The sequence below is a fragment of the Culicoides brevitarsis genome, chromosome 2 (assembly GCF_036172545.1).
Source record: "Culicoides brevitarsis isolate CSIRO-B50_1 chromosome 2, AGI_CSIRO_Cbre_v1, whole genome shotgun sequence".
Taxonomy (NCBI): domain Eukaryota; kingdom Metazoa; phylum Arthropoda; class Insecta; order Diptera; family Ceratopogonidae; genus Culicoides; species Culicoides brevitarsis.
In genome coordinates, this window is record NC_087086.1 from 30,444,974 (window position 1) to 30,464,410 (window position 19,437).

The following is a 19,437-nucleotide window of genomic DNA, read 5'->3' on the forward strand; positions in this document are numbered from 1 at the left end:
ATTTTGTGACTACTGAAAATTTATTTATTTATTAATGTTTCGTCTTACAAAGTCCACTTATTTATCGAGACATTTTGTTTGTTTTTTGATCTTTTATTTTTTTTACATTTCTGTAACTCTAACATGAGAGACATTTATTTCTTCCATGTGTCGACGACTTTATCGTTGGCTGTGAAAAGAGAAAAAAATAAAAAAAAATAAATTAAAAAAAAAATTTAAAAAAATATTTTTAAATATATATAAAAAATATATAACTAAAAAAATATATGTTAATAAATTTTGTCTAATTATTTTTTTTCTACTGTTAAAATTTACTAACTACTCTACTAATTGTTTGTTAATATTTTACCTGAAAATGTTTGTGTTTGTAGGTAATTTTATATATTTTTTTTGTTACAGTTGTTTGACGTTTAGTACAAAAATTTATAATAAAACTGCTTTATGTTCCATGTGGCAGTTTCTTCATCGATTGTGTGTTTTTTTTGTATAATTATTTTTGTTAATTGGATTTTCAAAAATTTTTTCTATTTAACTGAGGGATGAAAACTTGGATGGGGGACGCGAAAAAAAATAAACGACTAAAAATCTAATGCTAAAGTTTTTTTTTTTGGTTTATTTTAAATATTTAACTTTAAAATTGTTGTTGTTCAGCACGAAAATTATTGGTTTAATGGAACTGGGGATTAGCTGTTGTTTGTTTGGGTTGATTGTTGGTTCATGTTTTTTATTTTTTGGGGGGAAAAAAAGGAAAAAAATTAAAAATTTTAATTTATTTTATAAAAAAAAAATTTGCCATATTAACATTTTTTTAAAAAGCTATTTGAATAAATATTTTTTTTCTATTCTATTAAATTCACGTAAATTCAAAAAATCCTTTGTTTTATTTAATTTCATGTGTAATATATACATTTTCTTATATATGTTAGTTAAAAACAAAAAAAAACTCAAATACTTACTTTTGTTAGTTTTGTGTGTAAAAATAAACTCACTCTCAGCATCAATTTATAATAAAAAACCGCATTTGTTATAAAAATGTCTTTTTGTGTAGCTTAAAACTTAAAGCTGATACCAATGCCACTCTGAAGCCAATTAAATTTAATTATTATTAAAAATGTATAATTTTTATAATGTTAGTATTTTATACTTAGAAGCCACTCCAACCATAATAATATAGTAATAGAAGATAGAAAAGAAGCTTTGTTATTAGTAATTTTTATTAATATTATTTTAAATGTTAAATTAAATGTTATTTGTTTCTTTGGGTGAAATGTAAAAATTATTCTATAATAATAATAATGTTTCTAATCAAAAATGCCTTTCTTTTCATTTTTATTAAATGGTATGATTTTTATTATTTTTGATACATCAGGTTTAAGTGTTGTTGTTCCTTTAAATATTTTTTTTTGTTTGTGGAGAAATGTAACTATTTTAATATTATTATTATTTTTTAACTCTTGATCTACTGTTTTTTTTTTTGTTAATAATTATTGTTATTATTATCATTTTTGTTGTTGTTGTTGTAATTGTAACTATTTCTTATGATTTATCTATGTAGGTTAATATTAACGCTAAACTATTTTTTTGTTTAATTTTTTTTTAATGTTTACTGAAATATAATAATAATTATTATTTATTGTAAAATTATCAATAAGATCACCTATTATGAAGACGTATTCTGTAAATCTTTCTCTAACACTGTATGTATATTTATTATTATTATTTTAATGTAAAAAATTGGTTTATATAGTTTAAGATGTAGTATAGATATATAACTATATAATATATAGATTTCGTTTGTTTTCCAGAAGAATTTTAATTTTTTAATAATAAAAGTCCTTAAGTAGATTTTTTTTTAATTATTTGAGGAAAGTTACAACATTAATTAATAATAATCGATTTTTTAAAATTAAAATTGGATTTTTATTAATATCAGTTGGGACTTTTCAAACCAGTCAAGAAGTAAATTTTCTGGAAATGCCCTAGCTAATAATATATAAATATATTTTTTGTTTAAGTAAGAAGGTCGAATGTCCTTTTCATCATATATCGTTTTACACAACAAAAAGATAAATAATAAATATACTCATGTGATTTTTTTTTTGTTGTAGTAAATGTGTGTTTTTGTGAATTGAATATAGTATAATATATAATAAAGATGAAAAAATGCTACATTTAAAATTTAATTTAATATTTATCACTATTTACACTCAGTAGTAATTATTTTTTTTTACGACTATAAATGAACCATTCACCATTCTTCTTCTTCTTTTTTTAATCATTTCTAGCTATTTCGGACTTTTTTTTGATCTAATTGTCTTTTAACTATAATTTTTTACACGTTCCATGTTTAATTTTCGGGAATTAAGTTAAATCGAATCTTGATGACAAACAAAAAAAATTAAATGAAAATAATTTTCCTACTTAGTTCCTACGCGATTTGACTTTTTTGGCCTATCTATCTACAAAAACTCAAATTTTTCATAATTTTTTTTTTTAATTATTTGATTTTTTTTTCACAACACCATCACCGTTTGTTTTTTTTTTTTATGTGTAATATTCTACCAGACTGTTCTGTTCATTCGAAGCAAGTTTTTATTTTATTGCTTTTTTTGGAACTTATTTTTGTTTTATTCTACACTTTTAATTTTTTTTAATAATTTTTGGGAAAAATGGATAGACACGTAAATTCTTTATGATAAAAAGAGATGGAAAATAGCGAGGAAGAACGATTAAATTGATAGGAAGATTTTTTTTCTTATGATAGCCGATAAACTCATATTTTTGACTGGAAGTTAATTTTTTAATTTTTTTGGTATTTATGGAAATTTTTTTTTCCACTATCTGTCGTCTGTTAGGCACTTTTACGGAGTTTTTCTATTTTTTTAAGTGTGACTGTGTGTAATTTAAATTTTTTGTTAATTTTGAAAATAAAATTAAATAATTAATTATTAAAAAAAAATCAAAGCAAGCAATTTTTCGGTCTGTAATTAATTAAAATTAAAAAAAAATAATTAAATTTTTAAAATTAAAAAAAAAATAAACACCAAAAATATAAGATTATGGGCGGCATGTAGTTCGTTTCCCATAAAAAAAAGTCATAAAAGTGTAAAAATGTAAAACAAAATATAAAAAAAAGCTTAAAACCACACACAGGCAAAAAAAATTTTAGGCCCATTTTTTATGAGATTTTTTTGAATTGGCTTTGAATTGAACGGCATTTTTTTCTTCCTTATCATTAAAACGTAAAAATTAAAAAAAAATCTTAATGATGAAGCGTTTCTCGTACTGTTGAGGCCCTTTCAAAGGGTCTAATTAAATAAATAACAATTAACATTATTTTTTTTTTGCTATAACAACGCGCGCGCGATCTCCTATTTAATTTTAAATCTTATTTATATAATTATGAGCCATTTCAAAAAAATCGCAACATTCTCACACCCAACATAGCACGCGATTTTTTTTTTCGTTTGAGTTGTTTCCATTTTTTGATCAATTTTTTTTTAAATTATTATTATTATTATTTTTTGTAAAAGTAAAAACAAAACACAAGCAAACAAACGTATTTCTTAGATTTTTTGTTTAAACTAAAATGGGCCGTAAAGTAATAGGCCAAAATACACTGCCCACATGAGCACAATCCAGTGCACAGAGTGCAGCCAATTCGTACCGTCTGAAATCTTTCTGGCAACAAATTTGAGTACTTCGTCCAATAGAATGACAGGTAGTGAGAATTTCATTACTGTGATCCATTCGTCGCCATTCAATGGAGTAACTTGGAATACAGACTGCAAAAAAAATTTTTTCATTAATTTTAATTTTTTTCAGAGAACTTTTTTAATGAAACTTACTGAGAGAACATCTACGTATAAGATGACGAAATGGAGGGCGAATGAGAGAGCCATTGAACCGACCAACCACATGTTGCTCCATGGGGGCATAGCGACGAGAGATTGATTTTCAGACAAGCTGTAAATAATTTTTTTTAAGTAAAAAGCGAAAAAACACAAAAAAGTCACTTACGAGTTCATGGCGTTCAACATTTCAATTGTTACGAGAATAGACAAAGCCATGGTCATTGGGTGTGGGCTGTTGAAGATCTTGCAGTCGATTCCCTTGAAGTCATCACCGCCGCCCAAGCATGACAAGTGATGTGTAAGTTGGTAGTAGCTGAGTTGTGGGCCATTTTCGCAGTACATGAACCACCAAACGGCTCCGCCGACAGTAGCGCAACCGACATATCCACCAATAGCCATGTAACTAAAGGTTTTTTTTGTTAGTTTTTGTTCGGATTTGAGGGAAAAAGAGGATTTCTTACCGGAAGAACAACCATCCAGAGATAAGACCTTCATCAGCTTTACGTGGGGGTTTGTCCATGATGTCCAAATCTGGGGGATTGAAGCCGAGGGCAGTAGCTGGGAGACCGTCAGTGACCTTTTTGAGGAGAAAAATTGGTAAAATATTAATTTATTTTTAAACTTTTATCAAAAAATTTTTCGATTTCATAGTTTTTCTTAAAATTTTAAAGAAAATTGAACCAAAAATCGAGATTTTCTTTAGATTTTGCATCAAAAATTTAAAAAATTTAGATTAGAATTTTTACTTTTTTTTTATAAAAATTGATATCTTTCGAAAAAAATTTAATATTTTCATTAAAAATTGAATATTTTTCATAAAAACTGTTCCTTCAGTTGAAAGTATATTTCAAGAAAAAAAGAAAAATATTTTCATAAAAAAATATTTTATTATAAAATTGATCATTTTCTTTGAAAATTATTCTTTATTTTTAAAAAATAATAAAAATTTTTAATAAAAATTTTTTTTTTTTTTAATAAAATCGCATTTACATCTTCTTTAGAAAAAAAGTTTTATTTTCGTAAATCTTTTTTTCCATGAAAAACTATGAGAAATTAAATATTTTTCTTATAAAATTTTAAAAAATTTAACTGAACTAATTAATTTAACTGATTTTTTTTTTTAATTTTTTCACTAAAAATTGTTATTGATTATTTTTTATGATTTCTACATAAATTTATGTTTTTTTAAATTTGTTTTTATGAAAAATTTAATTTTAATCATAAAAAACTGAATATTTTTCATATAAAATTTGAAAAATAAAGCAAATTATAAATTTTGAATTTTATTCATCAAAAATTTTGATATTTTCCCAAAAATAATTTTGATCAAAAATTAAAATTTAAAAATTTTCTTAAATTGTTACTCGATATTAGATTTTTTTTATAAAATTTTCTTAAAAAAAATTAAGGAATATGAAATCGAAAAGTGTCAAAATGGAAAAAATTTACTTACCAAGTTGACCCACAAAAGTTGAACAGGAATCAAAGCTTCTGGCAAACCGAGAGCGGCAGTCAAGAAAATGGAAACAACTTCACCAATGTTTGACGAGATCAAATAACGGATGAATTGTTTCATGTTGTTATAAATGGCACGACCTTCCTCAACAGCGGCAACAATGGATGAGAAGTTATCATCAGCCAAGACCATTTCGGAGGCAGATTTAGCGACAGCAGTACCCGAACCCATGGCAATACCAATTTCGGCCTTCTTCAAGGCAGGGGCATCATTGACACCGTCACCCGTCATGGCGGAAATTTCGTTCATGCTTTGCAAATATTCAACAATCTTCGATTTGTGAGCAGGTTCGACACGGGAGAAGAGACGAGCACGTCCGCAGGCAGCACGTTGTTCCGCAACAGACAAATCGTCGAATTCACGACCCGAATAAGACTTTCCTGTGGTATCCTCATCTTCGGCAAAGACACCGATGCGACGGCAAATGGCTTCAGCAGTGGCTTTGTTGTCGCCCGTGATGACAATGACACGAATACCAGCAGCACGGCAACGAACAATGGAGTCGAAGACTTCTTTACGTGGGGGATCCAACATACCAACGACACCAACGAACGTGAGATTGACTTCGTATTGGTAGAATTTGGTGGCATCGTTCAAATCCATCTCTTCGGGCTTGCATGGGTTGTCGGCAGTAGCCAAAGCCAAGCAACGCAAGGTATCGCGTCCAGTACCGTATTGACGTGTGAGATCGAGAATGCGATTTTTGAGGGTTTGTGTGAGAGGGACCTTGTTGGTGCCGACACGAGCATGTGTGCAACGTTCCAAAACACCTTCGGGAGCACCCTTGACGAACAATTTTGGTCCGGTTCCGAGACGAGAGGATTTCAATGGGACACAATAACTTGACATGGATTTACGATCGCGAGAGAATTCCAAGGTGAATTCCTTCTTCCATTTCGTTTCAATTTCCGTGCGAACGCAGATGGCGGCGGAACGACGATCCAATCCAGTCTTTGTCACGTTGAAGGGGTTCATTTTCTCAGCCAAGACAATCAAGGCGGTTTCAGTAGCTTCACCGACTTTCTCGAAGGCTTGTTTGAATTCGTTGAAATCGATGGCGGAATCGTTGCACATGATGCAAATTGTGCCGAGTTCTTGCAAAGCATCATAATCGGAAGCCTTAACGCGAGATCCATTTTGGAAGACGTCTCCAATAGGTTCGTAAGTTGAGCCAGTAATCTCGAATTCGGTGAAGGAACTGTCATTACCCTCGACCTTTTCGAAGACAAACATGCGGGAGACGGACATTTGATTGGTGGTAAGTGTGCCAGTTTTGTCGGAGCAGATGACGGAGGTGCAACCAAGAGTTTCGACAGAGGGCAAGGAACGCACGATAGCATTCTTCTTCGCCATACGACGTGTACCGAGAGCCAAGCAAGTCGTAATTACAGCGGGCAAACCTTCGGGAATGGCAGCGACAGCAAGAGCAACGGCAATTTTGAAGTAGTAGATGGCACCCTTGATCCATGAGCCACCGTGCGCGGGATCGTTAAAGTGACCAATATTGATAGCCCAGACAGCGACGCAAATGACGGAGATAACTTTGGACAATTGTTCGCCGAATTCGTCCAATTTTTGTTGCAAGGGCGTCTTAATTTCCTCAGTTTCGGCCATTTCTGTGCGGATTTTACCGATGGCGGTAGCCAAACCGGTTCCGATGACGATACCGCGAGCTTTACCAGCAGCTACATTGGTACCGGAGAACAAAATGTTCTTCTTGTCTTGATTGACGGCACGTGGATCGGGAATGGCATCGGTGTGCTTGATGACGGAGACAGATTCACCGGTCAAGATGGACTGATCGATACGGATTGTCGTGGAATAGATCTTGATGAGACGGATATCGGCGGGAATTTTGTCGCCGACAGACACTTCAACGACGTCACCGGGCACAATTTCCTTGGCGCGCACCTTTTGGACGCCAGCTTTGTCGGCACGAATGACTTTGCCCATCTCGGGTTCGTATTCTTTCAATGCTTCGATGGCGGATTCGGCATTCCGTTCTTGCCAGACACCGACGACGGCATTTGCGATCAAAATTAATAAAATAACGAATGGTTCTACGAATGCTTCAACACCTTCATGTTCTTCAAATAAGGCTAATACCTACGAAAAATAAGAAAATTTTCATTAAAAACTGTCACAAAAATGCACGAAAATCAACTTTTTTTGACGCGAAATTCGATTTTAATTAGAAAAACGTGTAAAACACAAAAATTACGACGAAAAAACAAAAGATTCACATTTTTCATCTAACCTATTATCAATTATTTAAGCAAGAAAAACATCTTAAATTTATTATATTATGAAAATTTTCATAAAAAAAAAAATTTTTTTTTCATCTCGGTGCCCAAGCACTAATTTTTTTTTCTTTCTTTCTAAAAATAAGTCAGCATTTATTAGCAAGCACCGCAATATTTGTTGGATGCGACACCAAATATGTTTGTCTTCTCGTGTCGTGTCGTTTTGAAGGTTAAAAATATTTGTTCGCGATCTCTCGCGCGCGCAAAAAAAAAAGTTGATCTTCTTCCGGATTTTTTCCACATTTTTCATCAAAAAAAACGTATACTTACAAATGAAATAATGGCGGCCAACAACAAAATTTTAACTAAAAGATCATCGAATTGCTCAAGGACTAACTGCCAGATAGTTTTGCCTGGAAAAGAGAAATTTTTTTATGATCAGTGCCAACTTTCTTTCATCATCGAATAAAATGTAAGCTTTTTATCGGTTTTTACGATTATTTTTATCATTATCGTAATAAAAATAATAAAAGTCGAGCACTTTTATCTTTCAATCGAAATGCAAATATTTGCACATTTTTCGTGCTGCTACTATAAAATTTTATTTTAATAAAAAAAAGTTCAAAGAAAACGATTTTTTTACGATTTACAAGAAAAAAAAATATAAAAAATTACACAAAAACAGGTGAAAGAGTGATTAATAAACATTTTATAATTACAAATAGTACAAAAAAAAAATTACGAGAAAAAATAAATAGAACGAAAAATAAAAAATTAATCTTGAATAAATATTACATCACATTTTGCATTCGCTCGCAGCGAAATAAGTAAGAAGAGAAAAATTCTGTATGCCAAGAAAATATTTTATTATTATTAACCGGAGTGTGTCAAGTCAAGAGTCTTGACAAAAAAATTATTTATTTTTCGAGAAGAAAATAAAAATTAAATAACAAAACAGATTTTTTAAATGCGACGCGATTATTATATAATAATTAAAAAATTTCGTTGCGATTTTTTTTTTGTTTTTTTTTTTCTTTTGACAAATATTTACGATAATGACAAAAATAATAAGTGGGTCAATAAAATATTTGTAAAGTTCATTTTTTTTGTTCATTTTTTGTTACTCACCCTCTTCAGCAGGAAGTTCTGTAAAGAAAAAAGTAAAAATAAAAAAAATTATTAGATTTTTGTGTAAATTAATTAAATTGAAAAAATTAAAGAAATTTTGTTGGATGTAAAAAAATAACCTGTAACTGTGTCATTTTTATGCATATATATGCGATGCATTTAATAAAAAATGTAGATAATTAAATTTTCCAGCTCATTCAACGGGAAAAGTTGTCAATGGAGCGCGGACATCTTTTAGCGAGTGATGTACTATGGAGCGTTCGATCATTAGGGAGATGCATTTTAGGTTTTAAGGTTTTTTCTCCGGTTTTTTTTTGTTTTATATAATAATTAATATTAATAATAATTAATATAATTAAAATATACTTTTTAAATATGAAAATTATGAAATTAAAAAATTTTTTAAAAATAAATTTTAAAATACATTTTTATGAGTTGATTGAGAAAAAAAAAATTTATTTATTCAACATTTTTTTTTTTATTTTAAAAAAATTAAATATTTTTTTCAAATTAAATTTAAATTATTTTAAAAATTAATTTAATTTAAATTTTTTTAAATCATCTCATAATTATTATTTATTTAAATTTTATTTAAATTTATTTATTTTTTTTAATTTTAAATTAAATTTGATTTTATTTATAATTTTTTTTTTTTAAAAAAATAATTTAAATTTATAATATTTAAAAAATTTATTTTTTTTTTCAAATTAAATTTAAATTATTTTAAAAATTAATTTAATTTTGTTTTCAAATTTAATTAATATTTTTTTAAATTATTTAAAAAAAATTAATTAAATTATTTTTATTTATTTAAATTAAATTTGAATTTATTTATTTAATTTTTTTTATAAAAAAAATAATTTATAATTTTTAGAAATAATTTCATAATTTTTTAAATGTTAAATTTATAATATTTAAAAAATTTTATTATTATTTTTTTTTTATTAAATTTTTAAAAATTACAAATTAGCAATTAAAATAAATTTTTAAAATTTCTATTAAAAATGCATTGCAATTATATCCTCAAGTCTTGAATTTAAGTCAAAATTAATATTTTTTGACAAAAATTCATCTTCCAACTTTTGACATCAAGTAAAATTTTCTCAAATTCATCACTGCCAGCATATTTTATCATGCCGAACATCAGTTCTCATGTAAAAAAACGTTATTTTTTTAAGTGTAATTGATTTTCTTTCCATCTTCCGGTTGAAATTTATTAACCTTCACTCGTGTTTTACGCCTACCTTTCGTTCTAAAGCAAGAAAAGCGAAAAAAATGTGAATAAAATGTAAGAAAAACAAAAACAAACACATTTCATACAAATACACGAGAAAAAAACCTCTTTCGAGTTATTTGTGGATGTGGAAAGAAAAGCATATGGCATTTCCTTTTGTACTGCTTTCACGAGAAAAGTTGCTGTAAAACCGACAAATCGAGTGAAAAAGGGACTGCCATCAATCACTCACTTGGCGGAGACTCGAATTTCCGCGTCAAATCAGGAAATCCATCGGACACCCTACGATCGAGTGTCGATTGATGATTAATAAAGAAAATATAATGACGCAAAAGAGACTCGATTGTTTATTATTATTAGTATTGGTTCAATGTGTGTATTGGCGAGCTGCTGACTGGAGAAACACACAAAGAAAGATGATTTGCCTTTTGAGAAGCGAATAGAAAAAAAAGTTTACGTTCGAGACGAGAATTGAATTGAGTGACGTATTTGCTCTTGAAATGGCAATTAAGATGGGAAAAACATATGGCCAAGTGTGTCGTAATGGAATGCACATCAAATAAATGACTTGAGGGGCACATGGAAACAGAGATCGGGGATTTGGTGAAAGGGGGTTTTGGATTGAGTGACGTCTGATGGTCTCGTTTGAAAGAAATTTGCTTGAATTTGATCGAAATCGAGCTTTGAATGATTATTTTAGGTCAGAAATTGACAATTAGTGTCTTCCTGTTTATTGTTTAATGTCAAAAATTGTCTTTTTATTGACTCTTGAGACGATTTTAAGCATTTTAAAAAATTTAAGATAATTTTTTGAATCAACTTTTGTCATAAAAATATTTTTGGATCAATTTTTTAAAGAAAAATCAGTTTGATAAGGCTCAAAAATTACAAAAAATCATTCGGAGAAGTGTATATTGGAGGTCATTGTCCTCAATTTACTTGTTGTTTGTCTTTCTTGAAGCTTTTAAATTTAAATTTTAATTCTAAAAATTGAAGTTCAACTCAAATCTCAAAAATTCTTTGATAATTTAGCTCAATTTTTGAATATTTTTTAGATTTTATTTCAATTTTCTTTTAAATTTTTTTTTTCTTTTAAATCTTTAGAATTTAGCTAAAATTTTTAAAATATTTTAACGCTCCAAGTTGAATTTTTTGTAAAAAATCCTAATTTTCACCCAAAATTTTAAAAAATTCATGAGGGTATTAAGGGTAATTTTAGCTTTTTTAAATCTTTAATTTTTATTTTTGACAAATTTGAAATTTTTTTTTCAAAATCTTTCAAAAAAATTGCTATTAAAGCCAAATTTAATGTATTTTTAATTTATTGTTCAAAAATACAAAATTTATAAAAATTCTTTGTGAATTAAGAACAAAAAAAAATTTTTTTGAAGCTTCAATTATTTTTTTTTTTGCTAATTTTTGTTTTTTAAACAGGAAAAAAAAAATAAAATTTTAAAAATTCTTTGGAAATAATTTAAAAATTTAATGTTCTTGCAGCTTCAATTTTTTAATTTTAATTTTTTCCTAAATTTTATCTTAAGTCCTGACTTTAACTGAAAAAAAAAATAAATTTAAAAAACTTCTTTATCAATTTTTTTAAAATTAAAATTTTTTTGAGGTAATTTTTGGTCTAAAATTCTCATTTTGATCAGAAAGAAATAAAATTTGACAAAATTCTCTGCCAAATTATTTAAAATTTTAATTTTTAAAACTTCAATTTAAAATTTTTCTCTTATTTTTTTGTCCATAAACCTCATTTCTACTCAAAATTCCTTCAATTCTTCAACCCTCCTTTGTCCAACTTGCCTATTACAGCGAAAAATTTCCACATAAACACTTTCATCTCGTTAAAGCCATCGTACCGTTAAACGGTTTTTCAACGAGGCAACATTTAACTTCAAAGCCTCCAGCTCTCCTTTTGTTCTAACATTTTTTTTTCTTCTTTTTTTCCACAGAAACAAAAAAAACTTCGAGCCTCAGGCAACAACATTGTGTCACAATCTCAACGAATAAAAAAAAATCTGTACGGAGATAAAAAAATTCAAGTTCGCCAAGTAAATAACTAATTTTTTTTATCTCTCTCATATTTGTAGTGCACCCAAATTTATTGTAGGCTTTTTATCGGACAAGTGCCTAATCAGTCGTCTGACTAACATAAAAAGCAGCATTAGATGAGTTGTTGCCGTTTATTTTTTAATCGCAAAACAAATTTTCGTTAATGGGGGACCTTGGAACGAAATTTGTGCAGAAAGTGTCACAATAAAAGGTTTAAAAGCCTCGCTCATGACAAAGTAATTGTTTGCTGTTGTGCGCTGTTGTATTTGGCAAGGGATGAAAAAAGGTAATTAGAGGAGCGAGACAATAGTTTTTAATTCCATTATGTTTATAAAGCGTGGAATGTTGGAGATAAAAGTAATCAAACATCCGTCGAGTTGTTGTTGCCTGTTCGAGTTTTTTGAGAAATTTAAATTTTCACATGTAAAAAAAATTTTTTTCAAGTTTTTTCTAAAAATAACGCGTTCACTTGTAATTCATAAATATTTCGAATGACGGAAAACATTACTTTTGATGCATTGCGTTTCGATGTTTTTTCGCTATTTTTAGGAATTTCAAGATTTTTCAGTCATCTCATCGTCAAATCGCGCCGCGTAATACTTTTTTTTTGACAACTGAACTTGTAACAAAAAGAAATTCAATAGTGACACAAATCACTCGATTTTTCCTCATTTTTTTTTTTTTTTTTTTGAATGACGTAAATTGGTCATCAAACATCAGCAGATAAGGATCGCTCTGCTTCACAAGAAATTCAGGTTATTTGATTAAGGTTTTAGATTCCTACGAAGAGAAAAAAAAATCTTTCGAGATTAAACAAGACAAAGTTCGTAAGAAAAGTATCACAATAGCAGCGGAGCTTGTCTCGTGGCAAATATTTGATGAGATTTTGTGAGTAAACGAAGCAAAACGCACACAAATAATAAATCAATGCGTCACATCAAAATATTTTGAGTGTTTGAAAATTTTTCCGTTCATTGCCGGCCTATTAAGTAAGAGTGCGGAGGCGATGTGTGAGAATAAACACAAAGAAAGTGCAATCAGATGGTTGATTTGCGAGAAAAAAAAAGATGATTTGTGATGGATTCCAGTGGCATTTGGGTTTTAAGTGGATTCACGACATTGAACGAATTTTAATTTCACACTTTGCGAAATTAGTTTTTGTTTAATTTGGGGTTTGATTGTTTGAAAAGTGCTCATAAGTGATCGAAAAATTATTTCAAAGTCAATTGGAGGAGTCAAAAAATTTTTTTAACGAAAATTTGGTATCTTAAAGTGATTTTTAAATTAATTTTTTAATTATTTAAAATTTTGATCAAAAAATTTTAAATTGAAGCTCTAAAATTTTAATTTTATTTTAATTATTTTAATTAATTATTTTTTTTTAATTAATTTTAATTAATTTTAATTAATTAAATTAATTAATTAAAATAACAAAATAAATTAAATTAATTAAAGAATTTAGGTGATATTTTTAGATTTAAATTCATCTAAAGAACTCAAAAATTCTTAAAAATACTTAAAATAAAAAAAATTTAAGTCTTTTATTGATCCGAAATTACTTTAAAGACTTCAAAATTCAATAATTTTTTGTTTTTTAATGCTTTAAATTTTTATGAGGTCTAAAATTTTCTCTAAAAATGAAAATTTCGAAGCTATTGATTAATTTTCAATTAAAATTTGAAAAAAATACACTTATAATATATTTTTTTCATTTAAAAAAAATTTGAATTGACCTCTGAAATATTTTTTTTGTTTAAAAAATCTTCGATAAAGGACTTGAAATTAAATTATTTTAATTTTTTTTAACAAAAACTCATCATGAAGGCACAATAATAGTTAAATTTGGCCTCTAAATTAAAAATTTTTGTCTTTGAAAGACTTTCAAAATTTTAAATTTAAATATTTTTCGTTCATTCAGTACTTTAAATTATTATTTAGAAGTCAAATCACGTAAAAATTACTTAAAAATAGATTCAATTCATCAAAAATAATTCAAATATTGCTTGAAATAATTTTGAAACTTCATATTTTGACTTTAAAATGCATCAAAAGTGCAAAAATTATCATTTAATGACTAATCAGCGTTAAAATATTCGCCTTGACCTACAAAATTCTCACAAAAAAATTCATTATCACTGCCCGATAAATCTCTCATGTCACTTTAACTGTCCATCATTTAATGATTAAATTAAATTTTAATCCCCAAATCCACTTTTAGCACTTTACGACTCTCGCTTGTGGTCCCAACTCAATCAAAACCCGCATTTTTCGCCTTTCTTCCGTCATAAAACCGCCGAAAATTCAAACAATGCATCGCTTGCTGGTCGTCTCATGTACAACCGCATGTTTTTCACCTCCTATATCTGAAGCATTTTCGTGTTATTGTTAAAATTTATTATCTTTCATTTCTTTGTTCCGTAGATCCGTATCTGACGCGCGCGATGTTGACACAGTTACAGGTTTTGTGTTTTTTTTTTTCGTGATAAAGACTTGAAATCCGAAGATTAAGCAATTACAAGTTTTTTACTTACCGTTAGGTCCATACTTTTCTTGGTTTCGTTTTACTTGATCTAGTGTAAGACCCCTTTCTGGATCGACATTAAAATAATTTATCACCTCTTCAGAGGTTTTACTATGTCCGTCTTCCATGCTGACGTATCGCTAAACGATTCACAGCAATCTGCAAAAGAGAGAAAATTTTGTAAAATTTTAATTATTTTCGGAATTTTGTTTGTTTTTTCACTTCATTCACTGACTGCTTTAGAAGTCGCTCGCGAAGAAAGAAGAATTTTTTGAATGACTTTTTTTTTCGGTGTATGTGTGAATTACAAGTCTCGTGCTAATCACAATTTTTTCACTAATAGTAAAAAAAAAGTAAATAATCTACACGACGTTACTCCATTTATGTATGTAAACGACGACGACCACGACGACGAACGACAACAACAACAACTAACGACGTAGTAGTTTAAGGCTAAGCTCTGATATAAGGTTTTCACGTCGATTTTTGTAAATAACTTAATCGCCCAGATAACTTCTCACACACGGTAAAAATGGGCGATTGGAGCGATATGTTGTGACTTTTGGTCTGTGAATGACCGGAAAATGTCTCGTCATCGTCGTCATCAAGGCACGTCGTCACCTCTGGCGAAACCGGTTACCGGTGCGAAACACCTCAAGTCACCTGCGTCAACGCTTAATTCGGTTTTCGATACTTTTTTTTTCGTTCTAATCACTATTCTATGCGTCTTACAGCCCGTTTCGTAGGAATCGACGTCGTCGTCGTCGTTGCCGTTCAATGACACACCGAGACACACGCGAAATGCGAAACTGGATTTGTAAATAATTTTTCATTATCAAAAAAATTGCATCGGATATCGCGAGGTGCTGCACTTTCAGCTGTTCTTCTTCTTTGCCACCCACTTGCCCATCACGAAGAAGGGGTTAAGTAGTCGGCATCATTTTCCGTGCTTTTGGACCTCTTTTCATTCAAAGTCGCTGCCAAACGCGTACAATTTAATTCAGTTTGCGACAAAAAAAACCACAAAACTCCCCGTCATTCATTGTGTTCTCGCGCTGCATTTCGTGAATCGCGACACATTCTTATTATTACTTACGTGGTAAAAATTGTTTCTTTTTTTTCCTCGCTTTGTAATAATGTTCTCAGTTAAAACGATAAAAGCCGTCGAAAGGTCCGCGTGCAATGTTAAAAGAACTACGAAATAATTTAAAGTACGTGCGAATTGCTTTCTTCGAGTCGCGCAACTGTGTCTTAGTAATGATAAAATAAGAATATTTCACACGAATTTAATTTTATTTAGGTATTCAGTCTTTCAGAAAGAGAGACCCACTGGGTATTGCGAGTCGGCTGAAATTGAACTGTTATACATCTGGTATAAGTGAGGCTCGTAGCTGGATTTTGAAAAAAAATTAGTGTGCACAGCAGGCGAGTAACTTGGATTTTTAAAAAATTAGTGTGTTCGAGGAGGTGGGTAACGTGGATTTTTCGAAAAATTAGTGTGTATCGGAGGTGAGTAACTTGGAAAATTAGTGTGTATTGCAGGATAATGACTGGAATTGCCTTATCAATTGCATTCGTCTCAACGGAAATAACGGCAAACCTTATGTTATACAAAATTTAATTTATTTAATTAATTAAATATTTTAATTATTAATAATATTTTATATTAAATAATTATTTAAAATAAAAAATTAAAATAATTATTAATATTTTTTATAATTATTTTATTATAATTTTTTAAAATAAATAATTAATTATTTTTAATAATTAATAATTAATAATTTTTTTAAATTTTTATAATTTAATATTAATAATTTTAAAATGAACACAAAATAATTTATGTGTTTTTTTTTTTAAATTAAAAATAAATATGTATTCAACATATTAGTAAAAAATTTTTGAAGATCGAATAAAGCCAAAATTATTAATAAAATAAAATAAAAATTTGCATTAACCAAAATTAACAAAAAAAAAGTTGAGAAAATTTAATTTATTTATTATTAAAAGTTAATTTTGTTTAAATAAATATTAATAATTTTTTAAATTACTTTTAAAGTTAGTAATTTTATTTAATTTAATGTTTAATAATAATTATTAATAATTTGCAAATTTTAATTTGCATTAAAAATGTTTTATTAGTTATTCATTAAATTATTACAAAAAAATTAAAATTATAAAAATTCTAAAAATTATTAAAATTCATTAAAATATTTTTTAAAAATTATGTTTTATTAAATATTATTAATTATTTATAATAATAATAATATTATTTATTTTATTTTTATTAATTAATTTTTTATTATTTTTCAACATAATTTATTGAAAAAAAAATTAAATTAAGAATACAATTTTATTGATGCATTAGTATTTTTATTAAAAATATTAATTTTTTCATTAATTTTTAGGAAATAATATTTTTCAAAATAATTAATTTTCATAAAAAAATTAAAATAAAATTAGCCTTAGAAAAAATAATAAAAATAAATTAGCAAAAATAACATTAATTAAAAAATTACTCATTTCAAGTTAAATTTAAATTCGCATTATTTTGTTTTTTTTTTGTTACATAACACAACAAGTGGCAGGCATGGCGCTCGTGTCCATCGTTTTACGATTTTATAACTTTTTAATGTTCTTTTTTTCAACACATTTTTCTCAAATTATATTTTTTTTTGCATGTTATACATCTGTGATGTATAAAAAAAGAAAAATAAAAAAAATGTTTTATATTAAAAAATAATAATAAAATAAAATAATTACTCTGAAGCTTAAACAAACATTAAAAGGGCACGACAGCCGACTTGACTTGTCACGGTCGCCAACAACAAACCGCCACGTAATTACGTGTGAAATTCGACGGCAACAGAGAAAAGTAATAATTAGATTGTGGCGAAAAACGTTTTAATTAGATTTTATCGTAGCGACTTGTGTGTTTGTCATTTTTTTTTTTTTGTATTTTGTATTTGTACAAAATAAAATTTCAAAAAAAAATGTGCTAAAAAATACGAGTCGAAAAATTTATGTGTATAATTAAATGTACATATGTATATTTAGAGACAGATATATTCGCACTTATTATTGTGATTTTTCTGTCTGTCACACGTGTTTTATGTGTACTACGCAGCAGCATAGATGTTTGTGAAAAATTTTTCCACTTAAAAAATTTTAAACTTTTCGTCGTCGTCGTGGTTTGTACGGATTATACAGACAGGTGCCGTTATTTGAAACATTTTCAAATTTCTAATAATAAACTTTCCTGAGACTAACTAACAAATATTTATTTTTATTATATTTTTTTATATATATACATATATTTTGTATATTAAGCCAATGGTAATTTTTTTTCTCTTCTTTAAAATAAAATGTTGTTAGAAATTTCTAAATATTTTTTACACGCTTTTGTTTTTTTTCTTTTCTTTTTTTTTATTTTTGTCTTTTCTTGACGTAAATAAATAGCACCGACGATGAACACACGAAAATTTATTTATAATGAAAAAAAAACCTGTGATCCTTGGACTCTTTTTACGAGCAACAAATAATTTTCACACAATCGACAGTCTCTTATATGATATTTTTTCTTGTTCTTATTTTTTTTTTGCTTTTCGTATTTTTATCGGTGTTTTTTTTTAATTTTCACTTTTAATCTTTCGTTTTTCTTCAAACGCACACTATCATTTTATTTTATCTAAAATGTTTTCAAAAATAATTCACACTCAAAAATTCAATTGATGATGTTATGTAATGAAAAACCTTGCTTGCTTGATGTGTGGGTTCTTCGGTTTTTTTTTTTGATACAAATTAAAATTAATTTTTTGTGAGATAATTTTTTTTTCTTCGTTTTTCTTTTAAAATTTTTCTTGTCATTCACTTTTAACCTTTTTTCAATTTTTCTTCTTTCTTCGATCAACTTCTTTTGCAGAACAGAAAAAAAATTTTTTAAAGAATAAAAAAAATTTAATTTTCAAATTCAAAGGAAAAAATAAATTTTTAATTATTGGAAGAGCGAGAATCTTGTGAAACGTACCACAGAAAAGTTCAAACACGACTAACGATCTTAATGATGATCACTTATTTTCAGCGCACATACAAACGGCGCACACAACCACACGTCAGCTAGACAGATTTGATCTTTTCTTTAAAGAAAATCGAAAGAAAAAAGTCGTACGTACGTCGGATTTGAAGAACACAATCTTCTTCTCACACATACGCGAAAAAATAAAATATTGGCTCCCCGCCCAAAATCTCTCCGATTTATATATCTGCGCGATACTTAAATTAAAAAGACATAGAAATTGTGTGTTTTATTCCTTTTTTTTGTCTAACGGAAATTTTCCCATCCCTTTGCACGAAATTTCAAATTTTTCATGCACTTCAAAAAAAAATTAAAATTTAATTTTTCTTGAGAAGACAAAAAAGGTCCCGGAAAATTTTTCGCAACAAAGTAATGACCAATTAAATTTGAACATGTTGCATATGTTGTAACCTTGGAAGCCGATATTGTATTTATTTGTCAGTCATCAGTTTATTTTTTTTTTTTTTTAGCTAAGGACATTTGAACGCCACTTTAGTCACACGGTTGATTTGTTTTTATTTACAACGACAACATCTTCAAAATATTTATTATCAATCGCATCAACAAACGAACGACCTTTGTAAGTAGCAGCAGCAAAAATCTCGTCGATAACTATGCATCGTCGTCGTCGTCGTTCACCAGATGTGTTGCTAAATTTTTGGTAAAAATAGCTCGTCTTGCATTCAATATTATTCATTATCGAAAGTTATTTTTACTGTGCGCGAGTGATGTTTGAAGGGCCTTTCATTCATGTTCATTCATTAATCTCCGATATCATCCAAAAAGAAAAAACGGGGTCTCTTTAAAAAAAAAT

At 27.9% G+C, this 19,437-nt stretch overlaps 1 protein-coding gene across 5 annotated transcripts; it reads right to left on the bottom strand.

The window, feature by feature from the left end:
- Positions 1-91: 91 nt before the first annotated feature.
- Positions 92-18,713, bottom strand: LOC134829715 (calcium-transporting ATPase sarcoplasmic/endoplasmic reticulum type). 5 transcript variants are annotated; one of them, XR_010161935.1, is made up of 11 exons: positions 15,648-15,790; positions 14,562-14,710; positions 8,742-8,759; positions 7,944-8,026; positions 5,308-7,476; positions 4,316-4,431; positions 4,021-4,257; positions 3,849-3,966; positions 3,668-3,785; positions 350-687; positions 92-169 (listed from the first exon to the last, which is right to left on the bottom strand). XR_010161935.1 is itself a non-coding variant. In XM_063842937.1 (10 exons), exons 2-10 carry the CDS (start codon positions 14,677-14,679, stop codon positions 135-137), a joined length of 3,012 nt encoding a protein of 1,003 aa, XP_063699007.1. In that variant the 5' UTR covers positions 14,680-14,710; positions 15,648-15,790; the 3' UTR covers positions 92-134. The 5 variants fall into 5 exon arrangements, 3 of the variants coding, with proteins under 3 accessions (XP_063699007.1, XP_063699006.1, XP_063699005.1); XR_010161934.1 differs by lacking the exon at positions 350-687 and adding an exon at positions 957-1,079; XM_063842937.1 differs by lacking the exon at positions 350-687.
- Positions 18,714-19,437: the final 724 nt, after the last annotated feature.